General features: G+C 48.5%; 8 protein-coding genes and 1 non-coding gene across 9 annotated transcripts; 5 read left to right on the forward strand and 4 right to left on the reverse strand.

The window, feature by feature from the left end:
• Positions 1-499: 499 nt before the first annotated feature.
• On the reverse strand, positions 500-994 carry BO88DRAFT_405807 (uncharacterized protein). Its single transcript, XM_025706984.1, has one exon. The coding sequence runs from the start codon at positions 889-891 to the stop codon at positions 610-612; it is 282 nt and encodes a 93-aa protein (XP_025561574.1). The 5' UTR covers positions 892-994; the 3' UTR covers positions 500-609.
• A 1,495-nt stretch (positions 995-2,489) lies between these two features.
• Positions 2,490-3,510, reverse strand: BO88DRAFT_405809 (eukaryotic translation initiation factor 4E). Its single transcript, XM_025706985.1, has 3 exons — positions 3,457-3,510; positions 3,321-3,392; positions 2,490-3,257 (listed from the first exon to the last, which is right to left on the reverse strand). The coding sequence occupies exons 1-3, from the start codon at positions 3,499-3,501 to the stop codon at positions 2,790-2,792; spliced, it is 585 nt and encodes a 194-aa protein (XP_025561575.1). The 5' UTR covers positions 3,502-3,510; the 3' UTR covers positions 2,490-2,789.
• BO88DRAFT_71261 (uncharacterized protein) lies at positions 3,489-4,110 on the reverse strand. The gene has a single exon (XM_025713074.1). The coding sequence runs from the start codon at positions 4,056-4,058 to the stop codon at positions 3,660-3,662; it is 399 nt and encodes a 132-aa protein (XP_025561576.1). The 5' UTR covers positions 4,059-4,110; the 3' UTR covers positions 3,489-3,659.
• Positions 4,111-4,469: 359 nt separating this feature from the next.
• On the reverse strand, positions 4,470-5,612 carry BO88DRAFT_405810 (Mpv17/PMP22 family protein). Its single transcript, XM_025706986.1, has 5 exons — positions 5,414-5,612; positions 5,306-5,360; positions 5,081-5,186; positions 4,672-4,977; positions 4,470-4,620 (listed from the first exon to the last, which is right to left on the reverse strand). Exons 1-5 carry the CDS (start codon positions 5,422-5,424, stop codon positions 4,577-4,579), a joined length of 522 nt encoding a protein of 173 aa, XP_025561577.1. The 5' UTR covers positions 5,425-5,612; the 3' UTR covers positions 4,470-4,576.
• A 304-nt stretch (positions 5,613-5,916) lies between these two features.
• BO88DRAFT_405811 (40S ribosomal protein uS5) lies at positions 5,917-7,181 on the forward strand (the record flags this gene model as incomplete). Its single annotated transcript, XM_025706987.1, has 3 exons — positions 5,917-6,180; positions 6,355-6,612; positions 6,683-7,181. The coding sequence occupies 3 exons, from the start codon at positions 5,917-5,919 to the stop codon at positions 6,938-6,940; spliced, it is 780 nt and encodes a 259-aa protein (XP_025561578.1). The 3' UTR covers positions 6,941-7,181.
• Positions 7,182-7,858: 677 nt separating this feature from the next.
• Positions 7,859-10,074, forward strand: BO88DRAFT_71306 (cytochrome P450). The gene is made up of 4 exons (XM_025713075.1): positions 7,859-8,450; positions 8,507-8,541; positions 8,595-9,407; positions 9,461-10,074. The coding sequence occupies exons 1-4, from the start codon at positions 8,063-8,065 to the stop codon at positions 9,980-9,982; spliced, it is 1,758 nt and encodes a 585-aa protein (XP_025561579.1). The 5' UTR covers positions 7,859-8,062; the 3' UTR covers positions 9,983-10,074.
• Positions 10,075-10,301: 227 nt separating this feature from the next.
• BO88DRAFT_444627 (uncharacterized protein) lies at positions 10,302-11,990 on the forward strand (the record flags this gene model as incomplete). The annotated part of the gene is made up of 5 exons (XM_025710124.1): positions 10,302-10,389; positions 10,517-10,561; positions 10,637-11,414; positions 11,473-11,876; positions 11,908-11,990. 5 exons carry the CDS (start codon positions 10,302-10,304, stop codon positions 11,988-11,990), a joined length of 1,398 nt encoding a protein of 465 aa, XP_025561580.1.
• Positions 11,991-12,323: 333 nt separating this feature from the next.
• BO88DRAFT_t166 lies at positions 12,324-12,403 on the forward strand. The gene has a single exon. It is a non-coding gene; the product is annotated as a tRNA-Thr (tRNA).
• Positions 12,404-12,889: 486 nt separating this feature from the next.
• Positions 12,890-14,370, forward strand: BO88DRAFT_71353 (uncharacterized protein). The gene has a single exon (XM_025713076.1). It carries the CDS (start codon positions 13,241-13,243, stop codon positions 14,297-14,299), a length of 1,059 nt encoding a protein of 352 aa, XP_025561581.1. The 5' UTR covers positions 12,890-13,240; the 3' UTR covers positions 14,300-14,370.
• Positions 14,371-19,885: the final 5,515 nt, after the last annotated feature.

Genomic DNA, 19,885 nt, shown 5'->3' on the forward strand with positions numbered 1-19,885 from the left:
GCAGAAAGCAGAAAGCAGAAAGCAGAAAGCAGAAAGCAGAAAGCAGAATGCAGAATGCAAAAGCAGAATGCAGGAGAATAGGAAATAGGAAAAGAAGGCAAAGATTGGAGAGAAGGGGAAGTATGAAATAGGGAACAAACCGCAAAGAAAGAACAATAAGAAATAGAGAATAAGGTCTAAAAAGCGAACGGAAATGATAACAAGAAATTAGAAGCACGGAAACTAGAAAGCAGGGAATAGAAGCAAAGAAGTAAAACAGAAGAAGCAGAAGAAGCAGAAGAAGCAGAACAAGCAGAAGAAGCAGAAGAAGCAGAACAAGCAGAACAAGCAGAACAAGCAGAACAAGCAGAACAAGCAGAAAAGCAATGACTGGAATGACAAGTAAGAAACAAGCAAAAGACAAGAGTAAGACAACTATCTAATAAGAATAGGAGACTATCTAATAATAATAGGAGCTATCTGATAAGAATAGTATAAGAAAGAAAAGATAAGCATAAGAAACTATCTAATAAGAATAGAGATAAGAATAAGAAATTATCTAACAAAGAAAGAGACGAGAATAAAAGTAATGAAAAAGCAGAACAATGCTGAGCAGGCAAAGCAAAAAAATCAACACAAAACAAGCAAAGCAACGTTGGGCAGGGCAGGGCAGGGAAAGGCAGGGCAGGGCAGGAAGAGGAGGACAAGGCAGAGCAGGATAGGGCAAGACAGGAGAAGTGCTGAACAGGGGAAGGGCAGGGCAAAGCAGGCAGGGGAGGGGACGGAAGGGCAGGGCAAGGAATGGCAGGACAGGGTATGGGCAGGAGATGGACCAGAGAAGGGCAGGGGATGGACAGAAAGGGGAGGGGTAGGCAGGGAAAAGGCAGGGCAGGGCAGAGGGAACAAGGGCATGGGGAAGGTAGTGGAAGGACAGGGAAAGGGTAGAGCAGGGGAAGAGAAGGGTAGGGGAGAAGAGGGTAGGAGAAGGGCAGGGCAGAAGAAGGACAACGGGAAAGGTAGACAGGGGAAAGGCAGGATAGAAGAAGGGCTGGGCAAGGAAAGGGTAGGGAATGGGCAGAGTAGAGCAGGGGAAGGGCAAGGATAGGGGAAGGGGAAGGGTAGGGAACGGGCAGGAAATGAGCAGGCAGGGGAAGGGCAGGGGCAGGCAGATATGGGAGGGAACGACTGGGGAGAGCAGGGTAGAGGAAGGATAGGGGAGGATGGCAGTAAAAGGGCAGAAGAAAGCAAGGGAAAGGCGAGGCAGAGAAGGACAGGGAAGAGCAGGATAGAGGAGGTAGGGGAGGACAAGGCAGGGTAGGAAAGGAATGGGCAGGGCAGGCAGGAGAGGGAAGAAAAGGAGAGGAGATGATAGGCAAAGGGCAGGGAAAGGATAGGAAAAGGGCAGAGGAAGACAGGGAAGGGAAGAGAAGGGCAAGGCAGGGGAGGGGATGGTAGGGAGATGAGGGCAAATAGAAGAGCAAAGGGAAGGGAAGGGAGGAAAGGAGATGAGAGATAGACAGATGACGAGAGAAGAGATGGTAGGGGAGAGGGCAGAGAGAACAACGGAGTAGGTAAGGTAGGTCAGGGAAACGCGGGACAGAGTAGAGTAGGGGAAGGTGGGGAGATGAAGGTAGGCAGGAGAGCGAAGGGAAGGGAAGGGAAGAGATGAGATGAGGTAGGATGGGAGGTCAGAGAAGGGAAAAGAAGGGCAGATGACGAGAGATGAGATAGTAGGGAAGAGGGCAGGCAGGCAAGCAACGCAGAACAAACAGGAAAGCAGAGCAAGTAAAGCAGAACGAGCAGGGCAGGCAGACGAAGTAAGAAAAGGAGTAAGCCAAACGGACGCAAAGAACGCTATCAAAAGCAAGTAGAAAACAAGCAGAAGAAGCAACGAGAATAGAACTATCTAAGATAAGAATAGAAGGTAAAGATGTGAGGAAGAGTAGGAAGAGTAGGAAGGGTAGGAGGAGGAGAAGGAGAGGAGAGAAAGGAAGTAGGAGCCAAGAGTAGAGAATAGGTGAGGAGGGGGGAGTTGTAGGAGGGATGGTTTTCCGAGAGACAAGCAGGGCTGGCAGTCCCTTTTTATAATCCTCCAAATGGCACCGAGACGAGGCAGAAAAAGCTTGCAAAAAGTCAGCGCTCGATATAATTAGAACGATTGAGTCAGGATGCGCAAAATGACTTCAGTGCAGGTCATCAGTCCAGTCTGGGCGGAACTGGAACGGTGGACGGCCTCAGGAGACCCAAGAATAGATACGCGTTCCATGAGACGGACCACAGTATAGTTCCAAATGAAAACCCATCCATCTGGGAGCCGCGGATAAGTAGGAAGGCGAAGTTCCAGGGTGTCGCCTTTTTTACACCAGGGATACGTCGATCAAAATCGGCATCAAGTCAGCTCGACGAAGTATATCCCTATCCTAGATGTAGAGTAAGTCTCAGGCACACAATGTGGAAACAGTAGAGCCAGAGGCAGCGGAATGTCTATTGCACATGCACTATAATAAGATGTTTAAAAGTGTTTTTCGTAATTTTGTGAGCCACTAGAGGCGTAAAGCTATAACTCGATAAAATATGGTATAAACCTCATCAGAAATACGTACTGAGGGAAAGATGCATGCCATCAGTGCCTATGACCGAACCACCACTGTAACTGCAAATGCTAGCAAGTCGGACGCGCATTTCCTCATGCCGGTCCATTCGGATTCGTTATCAACCATCGTCACAAAGACTTCCCATTATTCCGTAGCAAAGAAACAGATCCGCAATGAATACCTCGTAAATGGAGTTGCACACACAGGCTATATACCTTAGACAGTGTACTTGGCCTTGGCTCTCGTGCTGCCGCTGTGTGCGCTGTCCGTGTGACCCGAGAACTCAACGGCATCAGCCTCCTTGAGACGAAGGACTTCCTTGAACCGCCGACCAATGTTCTCAAGAATCTCCTTGCCCTGTGCGGGTGTACGACCGTTCTTGTCTCCGGGGATACTCTTGCCAACAGTCCGGGTCCACAGACCAACACGGTAGAAGCCCTTGCGTACGTTCACAACAACACCCATAACTTCGTTGTCACCATCGTTCTCAAGAGTCTCGCCGATGGCGGCCAGTTGTGCGTGGAGCCACAGGTCGTCGATGGGCACGGAGCGCTTGTCCTTGAAGGAGTATGACCACTTGCCTCCGTGCTTGTTCTGGGGGTCTTCCCACTCGGGACGAACTCCCTTCTTGAAGAGATGGTAGTCGGCTTTGAGGCCCAACTCGGATGTCGGCGAAATGTTGTTCTATTGAAGCATTGGTTAGCCGGGGCGAGACTCCTCGGAGGACCCAAAAAGGAAAACACATACGTAGATACCCCAGAATTCCTCAACAGAGTTGAAAGTCACAACTTCCTTCAACAGATCGTTCCAGTTATCGCCCTATTGCGCAGGAGAGGTTAGTTCTCTGACCAACTGCTATGTCTGATTCAGCAAGAATCCGTACCTTGCCGCTAGGGGGCTTGGTGAACCACAGAGTCCACTCGTGCATCAAAGGATGCTTCACAGTGAAATTTTCGGGGTCGTGGAATACTGTGACAGAGTCTCCATTTGTCTTCTCGGTCTGTTCCTTCTGTTCGACGGCGGCAGCAACGGGGGCGGCGTTCTCGTCAGCCACGGGCGCGTGACCGTTCTCAGCAACAGCGGCCATTATGAAAGTTGATTGAGGAGGTGAGGGAAAAGTGAGGGTGGTTGAAGAGGATGCAACGGCGGGATTGTGGTGATGAGAGGGAAAGCGGTCGTGTCGGAGGGGAAGAGACAAAATAGCGCGGATGGCAAATTTTGTGTCGGAGAGTGAATCGCGGAAGGCGCAGCTGGGGGGGTTGACGGGCTCAGAGTAGGAGCGGGAAGTGGCGCGCTCGGTTCACGGAAAGTTGAGTCGTCTGCTCCAGGCAGAATCACGGCGAGAGAAGTCGTGATAGAAGGGGATTTCTTGAGGCGACGACAGAAAATCACAACCTGAAGTTTTGATGGTTTGGAGAAAGCCGCATTTGGGGACACGATTGGAACTTTACCCTTTTGGGCCACGCCGCTTTGCAGTGCTTTCATAGGCTAACCGCTGCCCAACCCCAGCCCTAATCGCCGGGAATGCCATCTTGTCGACATCAGGGAATTTTATTTATAGATTATTTTTCTATATATATGAGGTGGATTAATTTCAAATTCTACTCATTGATGTTATCTTGTTACAAGGTCGAGATTTGTTCAGGTCAAGTTTGAGAGCTCATAGTAGTGCTCCAGCCGGTTACTTACAGTACTACTTTGCAAGTAGTAATTTGAAATATATAAATCCGTCCGCGGTCTAGTAGCCAGGTCGACAAACAACAATCAAAACCACACAACTATCAGCGAGTACTAGTGCTGTAGTAATTTAGTCTTCTTATAAGGCACTAAACAACATAATGCTACTTATTAATACCAAAATAATCTATATAATACGCGCAGAAAAACCGGTAGGTATAATAATTGAATGAAAAACAATTGGACCAGACAACATCTAGTAATCTATGGACAACATAGGGATATCTGCAAACTGTCTACAACAGATGGGGTATTGATAATCAAAGTCACTTCTCACCGCTGTTAATCAGGCTCAACAAGCAGTTCCAGCCTAGTGATGTCAGTATCAGTCGATATTAATAGGAGGCTGGGATATACTTACCCAACGCGACTAGGTTGACAAAAAGCACACGGTACTCAAGTGGCACGATGGCAAAGTTGACTCCTTGGACGAGAGGCCAGATTGCCAGGTTCGCTTTGAAGCTGGGAACGAAACCATTACGCCACTTCTCGATGGGATCGGTGCCTTCCATGATGGCCATGGAAGACAGGAAACAAGTCAGGTGTGCGGGAGTAAAGACACATTGATCGGCGACGACACGGGCAAGGAGGGTAGTTTTGGCGCTGCTCAGGACGACGTGACGCTGGAGGACACCGTACCAGGTGGTGGCAGCGGGTCCGAAGATAGCTGTTACATGTTAGCTTGCCCACTTGCATTGTATGAAGGCTCCCAGGACTTGTAAGAGCAGAAAGGGGACCTCAGAACGATAAGGGAATATATAGTAGCTTACCTCCACCATAAAGAGCCATGCGCCCCGTTCTTGCCATGTCGTGCTTATCAAATCCTTTACGATCGACTAATTGTTGGGCTAGAACATCTCCACTACCAAACAACAGCTAGTCCGCATGGGAAATAAAGGTCAGCTAAAACTGATCTTACGTCGGAGTTGAGATCAAATATTAGGAAGTACGATAGGAAATGAATGGATGGGTTGTAGGAAGAATGAAGCTCTTACAGCACTCGTCACACTAGCAGTAAGGATAGGCTGCTTGGCCAACCTCGCCTGATACCTGTGCCTGATCAGCAATGGAAATATTGATCATCAGGATGGACAAAAACATACCAACGCAACATTATCAAAGAATAGGATATGACTATATATTAAGTAAAACTAATTAATGCGATTGACTGCGAACGGAGATGATGATCCCAGCGCCCCAGATTTGTAAATAGTTGGAGAAGAGCAGAAGAGGACCCAAGGGGAGCTATGATAACTTCAAATAATTGGATCAGAACCCCAGACCGCCGATAAGAGCATCAGCGGGAAGTTGAAGTGGAAAGAATAAAGCAAAATCATTGGAAGATAACGGCTCCCAATGGGGTATAATCCACTTGTCACATGATGATACGGGATGGGGGGTCCCAATCGGGTTACCTAATCGGGAGGGCACCTTAGGGCACAGGGCTGCGGGCTCGCTTAGCGCACCCGCCAGCGAAATTTCCCAGGTGCCAAAACAAGTTGTGGATAGCGAGAAGAAAGTCAACCTCGACGTCGACAACCCCAACGACACCTCCCGTCCGTTACCTCTCCCCCCCCGACTTTCTCAATCGCCATATATATCCAACATGGCTGACGCTCCCCGTGGACGTGGAGGATTCGGCTCTCGCGGTGACCGTGGTGGTGACCGTGGCCGTGGCCGTGGTCGCCGTGGTCGTCGCGGTGGTGCCAAGGAGCAGGAGAAGGAATGGCAGCCCGTCACCAAGCTCGGCCGTCTCGTCAAGGCTGGCAAGATCACCAGCATGGAGCAGATCTACCTGCACTCCCTGCCCGTGAAGGAGTACCAGATTGTGGACTTCTTCCTCCCCAAGCTGAAGGATGAGGTCATGAAGGTACGAACCGATCGCCCGATTACCGATTTGTCGACAAGGAAGATCTACGATTGTGCGCGGGAAATAGGATTGAATGCGCCGGTGGAATTTTTACGTGGATCGGAATTGCAGACATGATGGGGTCAAAAAGGATATATCGAAAAAATGGGAGGTGCTGACGGTTGGAAAATTTAGATCAAACCCGTCCAGAAGCAGACCCGTGCCGGTCAGCGTACCCGCTTCAAGGCCGTCGTTGTCATCGGTGACTCCGAGGGTCACATCGGTCTCGGTATCAAGACCTCCAAGGAAGTCGCTACCGCTATCCGTGCCGCCATCACCATCGCCAAGCTCAGCGTTCTCCCCGTCCGTAGAGGTTACTGGGGTACCAACCTTGGTGAGCCTCACTCTCTGCCCGTTAAGCAGAGCGCCAAGTGTGGTTCCGTCTCCGTCAGAGTATGTTGCGACTCATTCTCGATATTCGATCTCGCTTCTCCGTTCGGCCAATATGCTAACCCGGTTATAGCTTATCCCCGCTCCCCGTGGTACCGGTCTCGTTGCCTCCCCCGCTGTCAAGCGTCTGCTCCAGCTTGCCGGTGTCCAGGATGCCTACACCTGCTCTTCCGGTTCCACCAAGACCCTCGAGAACACCCTCAAGGCTACTTTCCTTGCCGTCGTCAACACCTACGGCTTCCTCACCCCCAACCTCTGGAAGGAGACTAAGCTCATCCGCAGCCCTCTGGAGGAGTTCGGTGATGTCCTGCGTCAGGGCAAGAAGTACTAGGATAGTGCTATGATGGGAATAACCTTGCATGATTGTTTTTGAATCGAACTATTTTCCTACGGGTTTTCAAAAGTCTCTTCGGTTGTAGGATCGGCAGTACCGGCAAATCCTGACTTTTCGCGCTATGCTACGCTATATACGGTATTCATGGATGTAATGAACACGGGAACAGTGAACAAGGAAAAACAACGTGATGTCGATCCAAGCTCTCTCTCGGCAAGCCGACGGTATTTGAAATGGGTGGCTGACGGGTTCCTGCATTGCAATGCCTGCACACGGTCCGGAGATAGTCGGATGGGCTAGGCCTTCAATCAGAGATCCACGCGACGTAGTGCTCGATTTGACGAACAGTGGCTGCTCTCTAGACCTTCCCATATTTCCAGATCCCTCGTAATGACGTAGTTGTTTAATCTCAACTTTTTCTCGTCTATCAGACAATGTAGTGGAGAAGTTGTGCCTGGATATGTTCCAGATTTCGCATACGGCTCCGCCTAAACCCACTGCTTGCTTATCTGCCACGCCCCAGCCATCAACAATGTCGACGGCATCCAGCCGACATTCCCCGTACCTTGTCGTTTTATGCACCCGAGTCCGTCGCAATTTGTGCAAATCACAATAAGTTGATGTTCATTCGCTTGATGCTGTCGAATAAAACAAGAGCAGATTGCAGAACCCGTGGCGCATGATCCACCTCCCGTGCGTCCCGCAACCATGCCTTCAGCTGCCGATCGAAGATAGTGCGAGATCCATCGAGTTATTGGATCAATGGACAAGTCACGATCCTTTTGCCCTTGTTGGTACCACCATCAATCAACCACCTTCGGGCTGGTATCCCTTTTCTCCTCCACTTCCCCTTTCTATCTCACTAAGCGTCGGGGAGTATTACGGACCACTCATTTAATAAACTCTAAGCCAGTGCGACTCAAGTTAGCACATGTCAGCTGCGCCGCGCCGCTGACAGCCTGGCACTTATCAAAGGGGGAAACAATAATCCGACAGGATTTGAAGGGAATCAGCGGTCGCTGAGCCGATGTTTATTTATTATTTCAAGGATTCCTTCGTTCCTGCAAAGTAAAGTTCTCCTGACGCGAGTACCCGCCCGAGCTTGGGCTTCCCAGTGCGATGATCGCGTACACACTCGTCTTAGGCTTCATAGGCCTGCTTGTTTTTGATTACATCTGGAACCTCGCCAAGAATATTCGCAAAGCACAGCGCTCCAAGCTTCCTTATGTCGTGCCCCCGTATAATGTCAGCATCATATTTATGATCTTGTTCGGCTGGCTTCTCCCGTTGCTTGCAGAATATTGTCTTCCCCGATGGATTGGGGATATCCTGTACGATAATGTTGGCACCTATCGCTGGATGGTTAGGGATCGCCAAGTGAAAAGGTACGGGAAGCTTTACATGCTAGTCAATTCTGGCGGCGTTTTCTTGAGCGTCGCGGATGCCTCTGTGGTCTCTCAGATCGTCAACGCACGACAGGACTTTCCGAAGCCAGTCAGGCTATATAGTGGGTCTCCTCAACAATTGTCAGTTGTACAAGTTCGAATGCTAATGCTATCGTAGGCATCCTGGATATGTATGGGCCTAATGTTGTCACGGTGAGTTCATCGTTTCGAAAATACCAAGTGAGGTCCTGGACTGACTTGTCTAGTGTGAGGACAAAGAATGGTCTCACCACCGTCGATACACAGCAACAACGTTCCATGAGAAGAATAACGCCCTGGTATGGGAGGAGTCTATTCAACAAACGCAGGATATGATCGAGCAATGGGCGGAAGCTTCTCCGCTAGATTCAACTCGTGGATCGGGATTCACGGCGGAAAGTACTAGAGACGACATCCACAAGCTCACTCTGAACGTGCTGTCTGGCGCTGGGTTTGGAGTAAAAGCGCCCTTTAAGCCACTACCCCAGGACTCGCTCAAGAACAAGGAGGACATTTTCAGGGACAGTCCCACCCCACCAGCAGGTTTCGACTTCACGTTCGGAGCAGTAGTGGCTTACATGAATGTGAACATCCCCACCATGGCGCTGGCGAACAATATGTTACCTAAGTGGATTCCGAGAGTGTTGGTTCCATTCTTCAAGAAGGACTTCGCAGCTCACCGAGATCTAGACAAGTATCTACAGAGATTGATTACTACCACGGAGTCCAGATTAAGCGGACAAGAAAGCCCCTCGAATCTTATTGAGGGCATGTTAATCTCCAGGAAGCCTGGAGATAGCAAGGACGCAGGTCTTTCCGACCGAGAAATCATCAGCAACATGCATTTATTTACCATTGCTGGGCATGAAACGACAGCAACAACTCTGAGGTTTGCATTTGTACTGCTTGCCCTGCATCAAAATGTACAAGATTGGGTATATAACGGCATATCCGAGGCTGTCAAAGATGAACCGCCGAGTATTGGGGACTGGAACTATGATGAAGTTTTCCCCAAGCTTGTCACCCCTCTTTGCGTGATGGTACGCTGAAGATCCCCTTCGGTGTAGCTGGTGGTAAGCTAACTGCGATTTAGCTCGAGACGATGCGCCTCTACCCTCCGGTCATCACCATACCAAAATGTACAGGGGACTCCCCGAGCGTCATCCACTACGAAGGTAAAGACTATGTTTTGGAACCCGATATCGACATCAACTTGAATCCGGGCAGCCTTCACTATTCTGAAGAATACTGGGGGGACGATGCCACCCTCTATCGACCGCAGAGGTGGGATGCGCGCAATAAGGACAGTTTCTTGGCAGGAAATGCCGATTTACCTGGACTTGCTGGCCCTGGGTTGGAATATCCGACTATCCATAAGCCAGTTCGAGGTGCCTATATTCCTTTCAGCGACGGGTTCCGCGCTTGCTTGGGGAAGAAGTTCTCGCAGGTCGAATTCGTCGCTGCGCTTACGACAGTCCTCCAACAGTACCGAATTGAGTTGGCCGACAGCAGTGAAAAGGGCAGACTGAATGCTGAAAGAGTATTGAATAGAAGCACCGCGATTATTACCCTGGCTATGAGGGAGGAAGTACCGCTGCTTTTCCGAAGGAGATGAGTTCTTGGAGAAGCTGATGCGTGATGGCGGATTGGCTGGCATAAAGCAGGATGACACTAATGAATGCCCAAATAGCCAAAACAAAGCCAGACAGAGTAGGATGTATATAAAGAATGTAGCAACTGACAATGGAGTAACCACAAGCTTAGTGCTCGGTGAAAGTCTTTGTGATGTAGGTGCTTTGTTAATCTTCTATTTGGAGCTGGTGTGTTTGAGGCGGGTTTGTCTGTCCGGCACCAAAGAAAGGCTGTTTACTTGTGCACACACGCCGAGATACTCCACTCTCAGCATCAGTGAATGCCTTCCTGGCTGCAGCAATATGTGTTCGTCCGCTTCTCACCGTTGCTTTCTCACTTTCCCTACTTTCACCATTCCTCACCTGATCTTGCTCGGCGCTTCTCGGCGCAGTAACCATCTGTTCAACTGAGGTCTTCTCCATCACATCTCCACCGTTGGTGGACACCAACAGACCCAAGATGGAGAACTACCCAGATCACTGGAAGGCTACTCTCCTCGGAGAGGAGTTCTAAAAAGACGCTGAAGCTTACAACCAGCCCATTCACGACCGCATCGAAGCAGGTGAGTGTTGAAACTCTCCTCTTCTCTCTCTCTACAGTCTGTATCCCCTCACCCTCTAACTGATACTCTTTCTAGACCAAGACAAGCCTCTGCACGAAAGATTCCCATTCAACCAAGAACATGAGCGAAACTCCCATGCCCCTGCTGCCAGCAGCGCCGGCACAGATAAACGCAGAAGCCGTCGATTCAGTATGAACGATGCGGCATTCACTGGCACTCCCCTAGCAACAGCTCGTGTCGCTGAACTCTCCAGACGCCCTCGTTCGCAATCTCGCACGCACTCCCAATCCCAAGTCCGAGGATCCAGCGTCGCGTCCAGCCGTTCGAGCTCGCTCATCCGCTCCGCCCTTTATAGAATGGCTAACTTGATGCGGGAGGAGTCTGAAGATGAGACCGAGGTGGAATCAGTCCAGCTCCTATCTGCAGACGAAGCTACCCCGGAGAACCCTCTCTTGGAGTTCCGCGGCGGCGAGACCTGGGAGCGTCTTACTGATGACCGTCACTCGCTCGGACTCGACGTGTTCTGGCCTCAGGAATTGGACAATAAGGAGAATATCAGCGACATTGACAATAAAACCGACAGCAACACCGAGCCGGCACTCGTCATGCTTGATCTTGAGCAGATGTCTCCTCTTTGTCTATTTCGCAACCTTCGCAGTCTGAAGATCATTGGCATGATGCAGTCATACCAGAAATATATCTGGCAGGCTGCCTGGTTGAACATTGACCTTGAGGAACTGGAGCTTGGCATGGCCTTGCATCCCCGTATCCGCAAGAGCAAGACTGGCGATTGGCCCTTCATTAAGGGAGGCTGGAAGCTCAACAAGGCTCACTATGCAGAACCAGTTTACTTGTAAGAATCCCAGTCACCTCTCATCTCTCTTAGTTACTAACAGCAGACCCATCACCAGCGGCGACGGCACCGGCGCACTCGACCACAACCTGGGCCAAGCCGAATATCTCGACAAGATGGTCATCGAGAAGGCCAAAGTGCGTGCCATGTCTGTGGGCCGCACTCGCCAGAAGCTATCCATCCGCACACTGACTCTCTTTGGATTCATCGTCGACGCGGACCCGTTCCTGCATTGGTTTGACGCCAAGAGACTGCAGAGAATCCATTTCAAGGATTACTGCGTGGACGCCGGCTTCTGGCTCTGCAAGCCCATGAAGAAGGTGGAGGTGGATTTTCCGTGCCAGATGCAGGAGAAGGTGAGTACTGCCAGACGGGTTAATTTGTCGTCTGAGCTGAAGGTTATTGAATTGAAGGGTGGTAAGAAGATCAGTGAGAAGAAGTATACCGGTCCGGAGTCGCTTAGTGAGTTTACCTTGGTCTTTTCTGGTTTTAGTGTGTGGCTGGTTTGTTGACGATTTGCAGAATAGTGACTTGATTGATTATCTGGTACTTACTCGAGACTTCGATGAGGGATGAGTTATGATTGAGATGATATTCGATTAATGATCCAGATTGATGTTCTTTATGTTCATGACTTTTAACGTCTGAATGGCTTCCCATTCTAGCGAGAAGCATCACCACTATATGGGATGCGATTATCACCAGCCAACGAATAATGTGTCAAAAAATGTATTAGGATTAGCCTAGGGAGAGATAATATGATAACGAGTGATGCTCCAATTCCTTTTCCTTCTGCACATAGATAACATGTACCAAGTACACATCCACAAGTTATAGTTCCCTGCCAATAACAGATGGTGGTAAGGATAGGCTGATGAAAACCAATTTGCCACCGTGCTTACTAAGACGGCACCGGTGGCTCAGTGGTAGAGCGTCGCACTCGTATTGGTGGTATGCGAAGGTCGTGGGTTCAATCCCCATCCGGTGCAGATATATCCGTCTTCCTTTTGACTTTTTTGCTGAAACCTCTTGCTGGCCATGGACGAATTACTACAGCACTTTCTGCTGGTAGTTCAACAGACGGAGGCGGAACTAGGAGAGATGTACATGATAGTGTTCTATAACGGCATGATTATTTACCATTGGATCGGTTTACCAAATCACCTTTGAACTTCTCATCTGGGAATAAGGTATATGCGAGCAGTCATTCTGGGAGGCTGAACAAACATTTTGATACTACTAGTACTACTGTATGGTTGCCTGAAAGAGGAAGGAAGGCGGGTTGTATGTATGTATCACGTACTAAACGAGTAATCAGATGACACCCACACTCGTACTTACCTCATATACCTCTCACCATTTCACAAGAGCTGTGGCCAGAAACTTCATTCCGCTCTAGTCACACATCATCTATCTTCTTTATGAGGTGCATGATTCTCCAACAACTTCTGTAACAACCGCTCGATAAGTTCGCGGTCTTCAAGCGCTGATTATCTCCATCTTACAACCACTCGATGAGTTCGTGGTCTTCAAGCTTTGATTGTCTCTTGCCTTGCAAACATAAGGTACCCACTCTTCTACACCAAACCATTCTATCATCTCCCCCATTGCGCAACACTCGTACAACCTGTCCTAAGTTGTTGACCTACGGTGTCCCTCGACAGATCTCAACATGGGACTACATGAATGCTAGTGCCATAATTCGCTATTAATCATAATAGCGATGGCTTATCCAAGTGGCGAAAGGTCCCTCAAAAGGTTGCCGTTCTCATGACACTTTCCACTTTTGTGCCTGCTCCTTCTCTTTTTAGTCCTTGCAAGCTAATATGCATGCTTTAAGACCCGCGTCCCCTCTCCACCAGCTGGAATCTAGTCATATTTCAGAGAGTTATCACAAACAACGCATCTTAGACTATATCAATAACATCAATCCCGCTCACTGGCCTGAAACTGACATCACAATCCCTTCGTCTTCTCCTTCGTTTCCATTCACGGATATGGATCGCCCAGTGACCGCCACCGCCACCAAATCGAGGAACCTCACTTATGCAGATGGACTTGCATACAGAGAAGCCCTCATATCCCGCAAAATCAACATCGAGGGGGAGATTCCTCCGTCATATGGGGAACGCAACCCAGACTACGAGTTACCCTCTACGTTGACAGCACCTACAGAAGTCGAAAATTCTCTCAGACATGCATACCTGAATAGGATTCGTGCTGTCGGTCTGGCTACACTTAGACTTTCTATGCCATTCTTCGTCACTGAATGGCTCATTGATATGCCGGAGTTGAAGTATCACGTATCAATGCATCTCGAAACCGAGCCTCTTAAACCGCAAAAGACAATGCTACGACCTCTCAATGTATCAGACCCCGACATTGTCGTTGGCTATAACTGGAAATCGATACGTGGAGATTATAAACTTGCTTTCGATGAGGTGCCAGACAGTCTCAGGTTCGCGTTCCCTATAGTCCTGGATACACATTTTGCTTTTCCCTTCTTTTCGATCGAGATGAGAAGCGACGCAGAGCAAGGCCCTTCCCGGAACCTCCACTTGGCCGCCTTAATGCTCAGAGGTCTGGGATACTTCTACCAAAAGGCCTACGGAAAAAACGACGAAGCCGACAAGTTCGACGGGAAGGTACGAGTACTTACGGCTACGATCAGTCGCAACGATGTGAACGTATTCGGACACTGGACGAACGGCGACCCAGGAGATCCGAACGTTGCTTACGAGCACTTTCTTATTAAAAGGTGGCGCTTCGAAGAGAAGGAAGAGTTCTATGCGGCACGGCATGGTTTACAGACGCTCTGCAGGTGGATGATGGAAGAGAACCGCAAGTGGATTGTTTCTTGCATGCAAGAATTGGCCAAGGCTTGATGTGATATTTCCATTTTATGCAGGGCACTTGGATTAGATATTTGTCCGCTCGCTCTCGCTTGCTCTCTCTCTCTCTCTCTCTCTTTTTGTGGTATGTGTGTGGTGTGTTTAGAACTTAGATGAGACTATCAATAATAGTCAATCATTCACTGAGAGGTGCCCTTGCCACGTATATAGCATGTTTAGGAAGTAGAACTATCCGCGCAAAACGAAAATCTGTCTCAACTATGGATATGATATTAGCAAACAATATCCGACTAACAGACAAATCGAGCTACACCTACATGATAAGATGTGGACCTCTTAACCGCTCTGTAGAAAGCCTTCGATGTTTGTGTTCCACCGGAACAAGCGATCTAGAAGCTGCATTTCCTCATTATACGAGTAATTACCATAGAAACATAGTGCATCTTGCATGTAAGCATGGCTTTTGTAAATACTGGAGCTACTAATCAACACTCGTCCAGTCTTGGAAGACGATCACTGTGCTAGACCACAGTACCAAGTTTATCCTAGAGCAATCAAAGCTCTCAACTCGAAACATTGTAGATGAACAAGCATCAGTTTCTTGATTTGAAATAACAGAGACAAGGCTCCCCCGTGCTTCATCAATTTAGGTAATCCCAGATTCACCCAATCCGCCACATACTCACCCGACAGCAGAAAATTCACATGTCGCCTTTACTGCAGCGTTGAATTTGTAGGGGGTATTTGGAATATAATATGGAATTGTATAGGGCTAGCTGGGAATTTATTTCGATTACCTGTGTCCTATTACCTACAATTCGTCCTCATTCATATCCAAAACGCTGTGGGATTCACGGCACATTCCGTAGATTTCACTGTATCTTCCCATCCTCCATGGCTATAAAAGGACGGGAGTTTTCCTGCTAGATCTTTCCTTCTTCTTACATTCTTCTCTATCTATCTTCTTTATAATATTTTTTTTTTCAAGAAGGAAATCTTTATATTACTAGCCAACAAGATCACCGAGATGTCTCCTATACCGAACAACCTATGACATCTACTACGATAGCCACCTGTTATATGCGATGACGCACGATCGTCATCAGAACTACAGACTGTAAGATACATTCTCTTCGAGATAGTATCTCCACATGTCGATATCAAAGCCAGATATATCAAACCATCAGACTCACTGTGGACATAGATCGACCAAACAGTTCCACGGCAACCACGAGATAATCAAAAGATTATCAGCCGAGCGGCTTACGAACCGCGCCTCTTGAATATAGTTGCCATCAAATGATTTTGCCCACGGACAATGATCCACTCCTTCATGCCATGGCACGAGAGTCTCACATGGAACTGCTGGGACAACTGAATGCGCTGGGCCCTACAGACCGCGCTACTCCGCACCGACCTCACCCTTCATATGTTCTAGGAGCCCTGTTGGGCATGCGAGTCGAAGGGAACCCACATTTGTATATGCATGGCGATACCTGATGCTGATTTCCCTGCACCCAATCGAGCCAATCGAGGAAGTGCAATGGCATATACATACAATAGTCCATTATTGTTACCTCACCAAGCCATGCTGGCAAAGAATCCAGCTATCAGGGAGGTAACATGCCGTCTAGCAATTGCCTTCCTCCAGAAGAGTGGCGACGGACACTACGACAGCCGAGAATTGCTCTTTCTATTCGAAGAGAGCTCGAAGCCTCTGACGGGCTGGGCGGCAAATACAATATCCCAGTACAGCTTTATCGAACCTGGGATCGAGATCCATGAAGGCTAATGCCGACTTCAGCAATCTATCGGCGAGTGCAGACAGTTTCGCCAGGAAGTATAAGCTGACTGGCAAGACTATCTGCAGACAGAGACTGAGAGCACTGGGAAAAGCTATTCAAGACACAGGACTTAAATCTGGGGTCTACGAATACCATAGAAACTATGCGATGCTAATTAATCCTAAGAACATGCAGCTTGGGTCCTCAACAAAGTCTTAAGTCCAACTCTTTCCGTCCAGTACTCTGATTACATTTTTTTCTTGCCCTACTTCTTACCGGTACTATGTTCAACACTATACTGAGTGATATACCCGTTGCTGTATACTCTTTTACCACCGTCACCATCATTACGACTAGCAATTTCTCAGGCACGACATATGCCGGTATCTACTGTCCATACCGCAACACGGAAACAAACTGTATAATTGACACCCAAAAATTGAACCCAAACTTGTCTTTTGCCACGAAATGGACAATCATGTACTGAAGATCGATGGACATGCTGAAACCGTTCGACCCAGCGGATGAATCAACCGGCAATCACACTGGCAGCGGTTAGTGACCCCAACAGAAGTCGGGAATTGGTTCCCCAAACCTTTGCGGAACCCTAGTTACCAGCAACACCAATTTTCGGGTTGAATACGTCCTCGAATACTCCTTGCTAAGAGACTGTGCATACGACATACTCCATCTAATGCACCAGATGTGCGTCTCTCCATACCGTACCATTGGGCAGATCTTCAATGAATTCTGCCAGCCCTGGTGCCGAACATGCCAAAACTTTGGGCCATTTCTCTATCTTCCAACCATGGAGAGATGTTGTTACGAATGCAACATATACGAAAGATCGTACGGATTAGGCTGTGTGTCCGATACATGCTACCATTTCGGCCTACGTACAGAAGCCTTACCGATGTCCCTCTTTGGTAGAATATTCGGCTCCATGAGCCCTGAAACTGCATGGCAAGCATTGGGAAGGGATCTTGTCACAGTATGCCTTCCTGGTTTCAGATACTCTGAGCATTGCTCTTGTTGCCCTTGTGTTTGGGGCAGATCTATATATGACATAGATACGGCGCGACGACACTTCAACGTGTGAAACTCGTTCCAGAAATCTTCGATTATATCGATAATGAGAGTGCTACAGAAATAAACAGCACGTTTGGAAACAAGAAAGTCATCAAATAGGACCGGCGGCTGGGGAAATCTGTCACTTGCTGTGGATCTGTCTGACAGTTTCGAAGTCGTCGCCAGAAATTAATTCTGGTGTGGTCCTAGGGCCACGGAATGACTGTTGGAAAATACGGCAGTCTACTTGTGAGTATTTTCTTTGGCTTTACAGAAACCCGCAGTCTCTGATCATACAGTTTTCTCCGATACTGACCTCTACTCATAGTAAATCCTCTCTGCTGCAAGCTCGGTGTCACTGTGATTGGGGTTACATCGATACCATCAGTTTAGTACTCCACGGCATTGCCAATCGGATACACTCAAACTTGAAGATGGGTCCTAGAGGCTCAAGATTAAGAATGTCAAAGACGAACAGGAATTCAAGATGTACTCGACCGGCTCATGGCTGCCAACTGCGACATTGGGGAGACTACCGAACCATCGGAATAAATTTGCTGTTCACACTCCACTAGGGAGTACAAGCGGGAGTTCCAATAACCTCCCGCAGGGCCTATGAAGCGGACTACCGGCGTGCCGTCGGTCATTTCTTCCACGTCCTCTTGACGTACCAAACTGAGGGCTGTCGCAAATGAGAAACAGCAGGCTTCATTCTGGCTCCTGTCTCCGCATGTTCTTTTAACTGACATGCACAACATTTCAGCTGCACAGTAGCTAGGAAGGGACTCACCCACCGGAAGAGCATTTTGCTCAAGCACTTGAGCTAACTCTGTTTACCACATCGCGGTAGTCCAAACGGTGCTCTTTGGACAGTGGATGAACCGCCATTGACATTCGAGGAAGGGATATCTTTTGCATACCATGCCAAACAACACAAACGCAGAGTTGACCTCTATAATACACAAGATATGCTGACTCTATCCAACAAGGTCGTTGGAGATACTTGGGCCGTGACAATCAAGGCATGGAAAGAATGTGCTTTGATGCTTGATGTGCCGTGGCCTATTGACCGAGCCAGAAGGATCCCAACAGCATCAATGTCAGCAGGCTCTCAGCAAGTCTCTACTATTTCACGTGCGAGAAACCAGGCACCCATACCCGTTACATGTTTCTTTTCTTCTTTTCCCTTGAGAATGAAGCAGCTTGTGGGCCCTAGTGGCCGAGGAGGAAGAGGACAAGGAATCGTATGTATCAAAGCTATTAATCATTGTTATTATAGGCTGTACAAGTTATTAAGGGAACTATGTATGCAGCGCAAGAGAAATGTTTGTCGCGCCTGCAGGCGCCGTGGGCATGGCCACGGCCAATGCTACCTCGTTCGTGGTCTCGAAGTTTTAACAAGTTACCTCTATTTGCAATCTCAGTATATCCGTCTAGAAATGGGGCCAGGAAATTCAAGGATGAATGTTACTGGGCCCCTGTCCGCGTTCTCTCTCTTATGGACAGACCGGAATTCTTTGAGGCAGTCAGAGCCAAAGCCATTGCTGGTCTTGCTGGTGGTGTCCTCTACTCGGTTTATCGCAACCCTCCTAAAAAATCCGGCAGCTTCATCATATATCTTTTTTTGGTATCAGCATCCCAAGGCTTTGAAAATCCTTCAGACGTGCATTCTGTGTCAGGATACACTGGGCCTGGGACCCGGCGAAAAACAGCAGGAGGATTTGGTCGCCTACTGCGATGAGATATGTACCAAATTCTCATTGTGAAGCAAATGAACATGTCTTCATCTAAGGAGCAACCGTTATAGTGGATCATGGCTCCTAGTCTCCAGTGAAGAAGCTTAATATGGAGAGAACTCTCCCATTCGACACGCTCTTGCTAAGTACTTGAGACTTGCAGTAGCGTGATGAACGCAATATACCAAGATACGAGTCTTTTCCTGCGAGGTTGATTGTGGTCCTCCACCTATAAGCACACATGGCAATTCTGAAATTGGCCCGGGGCATTCAGCCATTTTATACTACGCATACGAAGGAGGTATAAGGGGCCAATAGCAGGCTGCATAAGAATACACTGCGCCAATGGATACAGCCCTACTACCGCGGAGGCCGCTTTTCAAACGAATTCGTTTAATTAACTGACAATTAACACGGCAATCAATACACCAACATTCAAAAGCGAGCTGGAAATTGCCTAAGGCTCGTTTCATACAGCATTAAATCATCGGCAACCATCGTCTCCTGTGATTGACAGTCTCATCCTCAACGACCGATAGGCCGTGATATTGCAAAAGTCTTGCGACTATCGCTCCTTTCCGGATGTACACGGAGTGGCGATGTTATCAATCTCCTCGCCTGCGGAAGAGATACAATAGCCACTGTCGGCTTTACTACTACGATGTTCCAAGCACGGCGTGTGGTTTGCATCAAGGAGTATAGCATTTGATACCCACCTATCTCCAGAAAGCAAACCTCGAACAGAGCTAAAACAATCTAGTCAGAAAGCAAAACGAGGACTAGGATTTCTTACCGAACAGAGGCAGATGTTAATTTGGGGTACTATCCAAGTCGTCCGAGGGGACTTCGCCAAGTCCAGCCTCGCCAAAGGTATGAAGCTGCTAGGGGTAGATGAAGCTATCGCCAAGTCTTTGACAGTTTCGGGAGTCATCCACGGGCCGATCCCTATGAACACGCGTCTGCAGACTAAAGAGATTCTAAATGCTTCTGGCACTCCTCCCAACCGACACTGCAAGTGGTCATGAATGCTT

Source organism: Aspergillus vadensis (assembly GCF_003184925.1).
Source record: "Aspergillus vadensis CBS 113365 unplaced genomic scaffold BO88scaffold_15, whole genome shotgun sequence".
NCBI classification, from domain to species: Eukaryota; Fungi; Ascomycota; class Eurotiomycetes; order Eurotiales; family Aspergillaceae; genus Aspergillus; species Aspergillus vadensis.